Source organism: Plodia interpunctella, chromosome 9 (assembly GCF_027563975.2).
Source record: "Plodia interpunctella isolate USDA-ARS_2022_Savannah chromosome 9, ilPloInte3.2, whole genome shotgun sequence".
Lineage (NCBI taxonomy): Eukaryota > Metazoa > Arthropoda > Insecta > Lepidoptera > Pyralidae > Plodia > Plodia interpunctella.
In genome coordinates, this window is record NC_071302.1 from 1755038 (window position 1) to 1765761 (window position 10724).

The 10724-nt window shown below is 35.6% G+C and overlaps 1 protein-coding gene across 1 annotated transcript; it reads left to right on the forward strand.

Moving 5' to 3' along the window:
* The first annotated feature begins 264 nt into the window (after positions 1–264).
* On the forward strand, positions 265–4981 carry LOC128672636 (putative cysteine proteinase CG12163). Its single transcript, XM_053749903.2, has 5 exons — positions 265–483; positions 1454–1577; positions 3008–3192; positions 4185–4298; positions 4810–4981. The coding sequence occupies exons 1-5, from the start codon at positions 282–284 to the stop codon at positions 4953–4955; spliced, it is 771 nt and encodes a 256-aa protein (XP_053605878.1). The 5' UTR covers positions 265–281; the 3' UTR covers positions 4956–4981.
* Positions 4982–10724: the final 5743 nt, after the last annotated feature.

Below are 10724 nucleotides of genomic sequence, written 5' to 3' on the forward strand. Positions count from 1 at the left end.
ATTAAAAATCTTTCAAGCAATTTTTGCGGGGAGGAACATATTGTCACACCTTGACCTTACAGATATTTGTAATTGCAACTTCATACTTAACTTTTTCGCATTGACCTTCAAATAGTCTCCCCTCATTCTCAAGACCGAAGGGCGTTTCAGAAGAACTTGGCCTTAAATACAAACCGCAATAAAAATATAGTGAAAATACCAAAGGAAATTCCACTTTTGATAATATATATTATATATATAAAAGGCTTGGTATGTTTTAAATATGACTAAATTGTCTTAAAATGTTTCATAAAATCGCTTTTATAACGTTGATGTTTTACGCGGAGTTTGTTTGTTGTTATATTTTTCATGTTAGAAATAGAACAGTTGATAAATTAGCTTTATATAATGATGCAGATTACTTTGATTGGAGAGATAAGGACGCAGTGAGTCCCGTGAAGGACCAAGGTTCATGTGCCGCCTGTTGGGCTTTTAGTATAATTGGTAAGAAATTTATGATTGATTGTTGGTCTGCAGGTAATGAAAAAAATAACATAGCAGAGGTTTCTCCTCCCGCGCTGATCAATCAAGAGAAAGAGCGATATACTGGAGATTCTTCTCATAGGTAGACTAATAGACTATAGCAATCTATCTTTTCTTTCAGCGACTGAAACTATATTTGCACACCATTCCTTGGTAAGACATGTTGATTCATAAAGTATTTTAAAATGTTTGATGTATCAATTCATACGTGTTTTGCAAATAAAATGTCTTTGCTGGCCAATTTTCGTTGGGAAATAAAAGTAATTAAAAAAAATGTGTTGTGTAACCTAGCCTTAATCTGTGATAATATTTAGTAATCAACCACGCAAATTTTATTATAACAATCATCTATTATTTTATTATAACAATTATCTATCTTGAGCATATATTTTTTTGAAATTAACGGAACGGTTTAAATGTAACCTAAAATAGAACAAGAACTCGAATTTCCCGCGGAAACGGTTAGTTTAGTTAGTTGTAAAAAACCAGCAAAATTGTAAAAGTTTAAGCTGAGATTATGGGATGAGTCGCCATAGAATAAATACAAAATTGCCAATACATTGTTTAAGAAACCCATTGAATGTTACAAGGTTACTTTATCTTTACGATGTCGTCTGTAGAATCTGACAGCCTGTGTCAAAGTCCAATTGATGTCAGTAGGTACCAATTTTTATGATGTCCACTTTACGGTTAAACTTTATGACCCCACTTAAAGAGTACTAGTTAAAATTACTTTGTTATCCTGTATTCAGTAACGTCGGATACCTGAAATGTACAATGAAAAAGAGCAATTAAAAAAGTATTAAAAACAAAAATACGAAACAAACTTTGTCCCGCGACATGGGAGGATTTTATAATAACAAGACTAAATCGAACTAACCTCGCGTTGATAAGTTTTTATATTAAAATTCCAAAAACTTTCGATTTCCAGCTAACATCGAGAGCCAGATGAAAATCTACAACAATGTGGAACTCGTCCTCTCCGAACAGTTTCTGATAGATTGTCTCAAGTCCAGCTCAGGATGCGAGGAAGGAAGCGTGCTGAAAAGTCTTTCGTAAGTTTGTTAACTACTCAATACTCGCATGGCCCTATCGGACTGCGATCCTATTATTGTTCAATTGTCTTCTTTATCTCCTCGCTCAAAGGTGAAGGAATGGACTACACATACAAACCTGTATTAATTTAAAACGTATGCGGTTTTGTTCATACGTACGAAATGTAATGATGGCAAACATTAAAAAAAAAAATTAAATGTGTAAAAAACATTGAAAAGATGTCATAAACGTAAATAATTGTCTTAATCCAAATATTGAAATATTATTTGAAAATTATTTTACTGTTGGGTTTGTATGAGAGATCCATACTCCGCATTAGCTGTGATTTTTTACAAACATTACTCAACTAAGGATGACGTACATCACATTGACGTCAAAAACTTAATTAAAACTTAAGTCTGCCGCCGACATCCAAAGCGCAGGCGAAGAAGAAGACAGGCGGCGACCGGTTTTAAAATCACATCTTCAAAAGTGTTTACTTTTACGCAAACATGGCTTCGTGGTGTCAAAATCACTAATACAACTGGGAACGCGAATGAGAGATACAGGGCTTTCGTAACCTTAAAGTGCCCGAAAAAGCTATATGTAATCTAGGTGACCTTATCATAAAATCTTCACGATGTCTACCTTTACCGAGGGAATCGGTGGTCAATAAAAACTATTAGTATTCACAAGAGGCTTAGATCGACATGTAAACTCATATGGTTCAAGTAGGATTCGATGCTGAGACCGTTCGATCACAAGCGAAAGACTTAAACACTCGTCCAGTTTAGTATATCTTTATGAAATCTGTGTGTCGTTTTAGAGGTCCGTAATAAACCCCTAAAATGTAAACAAGGTACTCCTAATTTAATACAACCTGCTTGCGTGATATCTAATTAAGCTGTAAAAATATGACCGACCTTGGTCCAAATGAAGGGCACATCAAAAAATTTAAATCATAAAAGTCGTAAATTAGAAGTTACAACCCTTCCTACATCACAAAGTAATGTAATTATTTTGAAACCTTTTTAATTACTAAGCATTTTTTGAAGTCACGTTATTACATAGGTAGTAAGAAGTAGATAAGTATTTTAAGCTATACATTGATCTGCGCGTAAAATGGAAAAGTGCGCCATTTTGTCTAAACGACGGCAGGTTAAAGATAACGCCAAAATTCACTTGTGGCAATCCATTCTATATTATTAAAGTCATCTACACCAAAGGTTAACATAGGAACTTTAGCCCCAGCGGTCCAATTCGTTTTTACGTCATTGCATTGCATTGAAAACAACGGAGCTACAACGTACTGCACGTCGTTGCAACGGAGCACATCTGAGCAATGTGAGCAGGGCATGGCTCTTAATGTGATTTTTATTTGGAGATAGTTGGAAGGGGTGGAAAGTGACGTTTTGCCCATATATTATTATAAACAATTGGAATGTTTTAGGGACATAGTGTCTGATTTTGGTGGTGTCTTGACTGAGGCTGACTACTACCCCTACGAGCAAGCAAAGCGGACATGCAGATGGAACGGCCGCAAGAACCCAATGATCCCAGTGGTGGGTTACAGACGGGTGAAAGCTAATGAAGATGTGATGGCGAGGTTTGTGAGGAAAGGAACGCTGATTGCTGGTAAGAGTCTTGCAAAATTTTCATGTTGAAAAAATGAAAATTTTTGTTTCTCCGTTTTCAATATATTTATGAATTATTCCCATAAGGAAGCAGTAATATCAGAAGATAATCTAGATAAGGATAGTCCAGAATAGAGAAGGCTAATGTAGAAGGAAGTAGATAATGTTAAAACTTTCTCAAACAGATTTTGAATTTGAAAAGTTCCAACTCGTATCTGATGCAAAGGATTTCCTTGGCCATACAAAGAGGCGATGTTGCAGGTGTTAGTGTGACCTTTGGGTCGGACATGAAGCGGGACTGTCTTGTTTAGTTCAAGAATATTAAAAAAACACATTAAGGTAATGAGAATATTGAAATACTTCAAGAAGCAACGAACTTTTTTTAAAACCGTCTTTGTGTGCCACTGTTGAGCAAAGAACTCCCGTTTCTGCTTCCATAACTGTCGATCAAATGCAGTTTCCTGCCATTCTGTTAGCGTTGAGCTTTATTTTTAGGCAATTCAAATACAATTACATGAGTACTATGTACTTATTCTTCTTTATATGTTCTTGAAAGACCGTCATAGTCAGACACGTTATTCAGAGACGATAGCTCTGTAGCTTTCCATTAGTCTCGAAAAGTACATAAGTACAGTCAACGACATAGCAAAATCATTGCAAATTCGCTATGTATATATAATATCGCTATTATGCTAACCCTATAATACAAATCAAAAGAATGAATATATACAATATTATATATTCATTCTTTTGATTTCCTGTTTCAGTCTATTGACTGAAACAGGAAATCAAAAGAATATAAATTGAACTAAATATGAGAAAAAATACGAATTTGAATCATATAATATAGTCTTACAGAGTACGCGATAAAAAAAAATACTGAGATTTTTCTATTAAATTCACGCGGGCGAAGCCGCGGGTAAAAGCTAGTATATAATATTGACTAAACATTAACAGATTTTATGTATTCTTTACGATTTTGTAACATTTCAGGTATAAACTCTAAATCAATGGACAAGTACACGGGAGGAATTGACGAGCCAGGTGATGATTGTGATCCGAATAAGAAAGATCATTCCGTGTTGATCGTCGGATATGGCACCTATGGTAAACAAATTATATAGAAAATCAAAATTTTCTATTCATATTAGGATGATTATATCAAATATTGGCGTCAAAAATTTACTTAAAACTAAGTAGTAAGTACGTTTGTTCCTTCCTCTCGTTTTCCTGCATTGCATGTAAGTGGAAAACGGACTCTGGACTCCAACGCTTAACACCTGACGAAGAAATCAAAAATTTGCTCAGATACGAAGTAATTGAGTAATATGGAATGCTAAGGATGTATGTTCTAAGCAAAGCTGTATCTTCATGAAAAAATCAATGTCGTTTATTTTGTTTCCGCCGATTCTTCCAGTATGAGTAAAAATTCTGGCTTGATGTCGTCAAAAATGATAGTTATACATGCTATTGGTAATCAAAACAATGGAGGCCAAAGACTATGTAGGTACTTAAAGTGGAGAGGGAAAAGTAGGAAAGAGAACCCTGGGCTCCGATGGAATAACCGGGAGAATTTTCAGATGGTACGACAGAGATAGCTGTATGATATTACTTTCAGTATCTGATGATCAAAAAGTTCCGTACTGGATAATAAAGAATTCCTGGGGGACCTCGTGGGGGGACAAAGGATTCTACTACTTGGTGCGCGGGCGCAACGCGTGCGGCATAGCGACGGACGTGTCTTATGCTATTGTCGGTAACTAGCTGAATAAAATTATCAGAAAAACTCAGTTTTGTTTCAATCCTTATATTATTATCTCCCGGCTTTTAAATCATATTGTACCAGCTGATCTTAGCCCGAATCTATTCGATCGAACATGAGCGTAGAATAAATTTTTAAAGACGCAAACGTGACAATGTCTAAAAAAATTCAATTGTCATAGAAGAGGGCTGGACGTGACTGACGATACGAAAGTGGGTAAAACTTTTTTGATTCCAGGGGCGATATGCAATCGAATAGTTTCCGGGGTATACTATTATTATAAAGAGGTAAGCGTTTGTGAGTTTGTATATTTGAGGCGGGTAATCTCCGAAGCTACCGAACCGATTTCAAAAGTTATTTCACCATTAGAAAGGTACATTATCCTAGATTGCTACAGGCTATATTTTATCTCAAAATTCCCACGGGAGCGAAGCCCCGGGCAACATCTAGTTCTATAAAAAAAGAGTAAAATAATGACACGATAAACCTATTTGATGTCACTAGTAGTGGCTGGTTGGCGTTGGAAACACCTCTGCTTCGTCGGTGTGGACACAATAAACTTTGATTGGATACGCCCGTGCTAGCTCGGCCATTTCTATGCGCCCGACTGTCTCATGGTACGTAGTCCCCGGCAACATCTTGTTTAATACATTATTATGGCAGTAGTAAACCAGTCCATTAATAGTGCCAAGAAAGTTGTTGTGTGTGTTTAATTCCAAGTATGACCACGACCCTCAGCCATGAGGAATACGACTATGAAGAAGAGAGATTGCAGCAGTAGGCAAACAAGCATGTCTCGGTTGCCTGGTAATAAGCATACCTCGCAGTCCAATGGATAAAACCCGATTCGTTCTTAATTGATTGTGTTTTATTGTTAACACTGGTGTGATGAAGATTTTATTCAAATCGCCTGATAGAATCTGACGTGACTTACATATACAATTTAATGGCAGTAATTATACCTTACTAGTGAATTTCACGCGTTTGTTCCCTAAGTAATTTTAGGAAAATAATATCCGGAAACTGACGCACTCGCTAAATCTTCATCAATTCTTTTGTGAACACCAGAGTGATAGCTGTAATATACGTGTACTCGAAAAGACGTTCTCTATTTAGTAAAAGCTTGAAGGATGTGCATGTATGTTTGCAATTCATTAAAGCGATACTTAGGGACCACTCGCATCTTCGCACTCAAACTCTGGGACAACCACTTAACAACTTATCTTAACATGTAAACGGCGGCGATCAAGTTTCTATCCAAAGATTATAGAAATACGGAGATACGTCTATGATTAAGGCTCGACATCATCTGATTTTCTCGAGTGTCTGAATAGAAGTAAATATTATGACAAGTACGTTTCATCGGTCTTTAAGTTTTACATCAATATTACAGTGACACATAACTCACTCGATAAAGAGGAAAATAGACGACATGTGTCATTAAAAAAAGTAATATTACCATGCCCAGGATCGTACTCGAGACTTGTTTATTACTGTGCACGTCATCTCGCCTAATCTACCAACACGGATAAATTATTATGTTACAAATTTGTCTTCATTTTACTAAAGTTATTTCTCGTTGATATCTTTCAGTGCTTCGTCTAATTAGCTGTGGATGTAAATTCACTGAATTAATCTCCTTATTTCCCTGATCTGTGTATTAGCTGTGATTTAAAACACAAATTCGAAGCTAAAACTACTGATACTTTCGGAACTTGCCTACAAATACACCAACAAAAAGTGGGTTAAGCCGTAATGAACATTATGCATAGGTACATAAATTACATAAACTTGATTTTATTGAATCTATCCCTTCGAGCCAGGAGATAATAAAGACAATTGAACAACCATAGGTCCGTCCGTCCGATCGGTCCATATGGGAAATGACTAGCTAGACTCTTAAATTCAATAAAATCGAATTCATTTTAGTTGAAGTATTTTAATTAAAATATTTTAATGAATATTTAAAATACTTACTTAAGGCGGGTCAGTTCGCTAGTAAATATTAAAAAAGCATTCAAACAATTTTGTTTGAATGTATGCTAACGAGAGGTCTATTGAGAAAGATATATTAGAAGGAAAACATTTGAGAATTCAATAAGAGAGGCATATTAAAATATTGGGAGGTCGCACCAAGTTTTCTAATAAAAAACGGTCCATTTGTTAAAATGAAAAACGGTTTCCGGGAACCTTCCACACGGGAACTTGGAACTTGTACTCATAGACTGAAGTTCGTGGACTTATTGGTTCCGCTCGTACCGGGAAGATAATATTGCGTAATTCTGTGAAAGTAACATACTTATTTTTCGTATATTAATTTGCGCAAAAAATGTTTTTCTTTTTATCTTTCAACTTTTCTTTTGTGAAGTAATTTATGAAAAAAATAAATAATGTTATGAAAAAAATAAATATATAAAAATTGACAATTATGGAAAAAATGGTCAGAAAATATACGTATGACGGTGGTCAGAAAAATAAACTTAAATTTTGTTGGATACTGCAATATTTGGGCAATATTAAAATTGTAAACATACATACATACTGTAACCCCATTCCTTCAAATCGTTATCAATTGTATTCTTTAATGAAAAGTCTTTAAAATCCATTATTTATTATGTATTCTATATACAAAGCTATATTGAATTGTCAAATTTATCGAAAAACAAATTATTTGGAATATTTTTGATTTGGTCAAATAAAATAAATTCCCATTCCCAATTACTCTTAGTATACAGTACAGTAATACAATAGCAACTCACTGCAATAATGAATTGCAAATTAAACGGTATTACCGCCATATAGAGACCCATGTGGGGCAACTGGACATGCGGTTACTGTACACTGTTTCCAGTGAGAGGACGTCTAGACAGACAATGATTCCCGGAATAAACGGTCTAGACTAGACACTTTTCTGATCACCAGTACGTATTCAGTTTCTTAGCCTAAGTATAGATTTCCTTGTATATAATAGTTCACACACTAGGGAACTGAAAAACTATTAAATGAACTGAATAATAATAATATATAATATCTTAGGACAAATCACACAGATTGAGCTAGCCCCAAAGTAAGTTCGAGACTTGTGTTATGGGATACATAACTCAACGATACTATATTTTATAACAAATACATACATAGATAAACATCCAAGACCCGGGCCAATCAGAAAAAGATCATTTTCCATCATGACCCGACCGGGGATCGAACCTGGGACCTCTAGGTTCAGTGGCAATAACTTTACCACTGCGCCACCGAGGTCGTCAAAATATATCTTTAGATAGAAGAAGGTTGTTTCGTGTCGTATCTGTATTCAGCTTTGTAATGGCTGACGCAAGCCTTGCGTCAACTCGCGAACGGGTGCGGGCTTTCCAGGAGGAAATGTTCTTTTCAGGTTATTATCATGTGAGAAATCGAAACAACTTTAACACTATACTAAGCTTTCACACTAATGATATACAAATCGATTGGGGGATTATTCTGAACGGCACTATTCCGTCCTAATCAAATATGGGAGCGACAGGCGTCGAGATCTGCGGTCGACTGAATTTTAATAAGGCCCAATGTTGCTTGCCAACGTTTTTTGGTTTACTTAGGACCGCACGCGTTCATTTTTGCAGTGTCAAAGGATTTCGGATTATTCAAAAATGGAATAGTTTTATGTTTTTACGAGGCTTGGATAAAAACGTCCTCAACTGTCATTTGTTTTTAGTTTTAAATATAGAAGTACTAACAATTAAAATCAAAGACAAAATAGCAGTTCAAGAAGAGAAAAAATGTGTTAACGTATTTTACATCTCTCATATTCGGTAAGTAAGTCCTTATTACCCCCAAATGAGGCTTGTAGGTAACCAATTAGCGCTCTAGGGTAATAATGTAGCTAGAAAAGCCCTAGGGTGGTAAGTAATTAAAACAAAAACTTCACTCTTTCGCGTACTTCTAACCATTATACTGACATTCAGCCCAATGACCAAAGAGGTCGCTTCGCTATTCACCCTTGTCTTCGCATAAGTATAATAGTCATCAATTTTAAATATCGAACGGTGAAGCTCAATTTCGTTCTTGAAAAAAATATTAAAAATTTCTTTACCTAGTTTTTTTTTAATGAAAAAAGGTGATTTTGCACCCTCAAACTATAAATATCTCGAGCTGCAATTGATGCCTTACAGCCCTTGGCTACTAATCTACTATTAAACCTAATTATTTTTCTATTATAGCCTTGTTTGACAACTTTTGTACCATAATCGCCTCTTACGAGGGTAATTTTTTACGTATATTCCGAGCATCAAACGTTACAGCTGAAAATTACTGCGAACACGTGAAAATTAGAGAGAGAATTTCCGCATAGACATACGATAAATAATTCACTTAATACCTGAAGCTAATACCCTTTTCCCAAGGTGTTGACATCAGGCAAGCGGCCGGTTATAAAGACACAGTTGAATATTAAAATTTTAAAGGTAATATTTATGCCCCTGGGGGAATCATAGCCACGAATGAAAGGGGAAATACTAGGATGAGATAGCGGATATTACCGTAACTGATGGAAACTCCGCGCACCAAAGTGCTCACTTCATATTCTAAGTACAGGTACTAAGCGAGCAAGTTGCTAGTCAAGTCGCAAGTTACAACTAATATAAACTTGGTGCGAGAGTTTGCTTTTAATTTATTGAACGCCCTAAACTGGCTCCAGAGGGTAGTTAGCGGTTTATCTGTGTTGCGAAGATCTCTAAACTACATATTATATTTACATAATAATTGAAGTACAAGTAATACAATTTTAGAAGACCTCAGGACAAGTGCGCTTCAGCCATAGCCAAAAAAACTTTTTAAATACAAATAATAATATATCACATCGAAACATCATCATCATCAGCCTACCCTTATTCCATTTTATCTGGCGTCGGTACAGTATGTCAGTCTCCTCCACATCTCCCTGTCTGATGTTAACCGATCTGTTACTTCCTTTTTAGCCACCTCTTTTTCGGCCTGCCCCTACTTCTTTTCCCATTCAATTTAAGATCCATAACCTTTCTTACAACGTTATTTTTCTCCCTTCTCATACTCACATCGAATATATATAAATACATCGAAGCCTATTTACTTTCCAATTTTCGTATGATTGGTGCTACCTTGAGACTTCCTCTCACATATTCGTTCCTTATCTTATCCATCCTTGTCACTCCACACATCCATAGAGGTATCTTCATCTCCGCTACATGCAGTCGCCTTTCATCCATCACCTTGGAGGTCACATAAAAACATTGGTTGGTTTATCACTTAACATTCAACTTATAATATTTAAGTTCGGTATTAGGTTAGCTTTGTAGAAATTTTTACACTAACAAGATAAGACTAATAAATAAATAATATATTAATTACATTTGTCCGTTAGAATTTACCAACTCATCCCTCCAAACTTGTCTCTCAAAACTTGACAGATCCATCGGAATCTGTGAAAGTATTAAACTCTACTTTGCGACAGGTGGAATAACGACAAACTTTAAATTGAAAGCCCTCACACCTTAATATCCGAAAGCAATTTAGAGCAAGACTTACGTATCATCATACTACATGTCTCCACTACCTAGATCCTAAAAATACACATTAATTTTAACCGTAACTTTGTCGGAGTAAAGAATTTCTTTTTTTTTTAACCCGGATATCAAAACATGGCCAAGAAAACTCTCAATACCAAAACGAGCTTCATTCGGAATTTTCTGTCAGCAGCGGAAAGAGAAACAGAGTTCTCCCTCGTGGTACCATAAATGGGA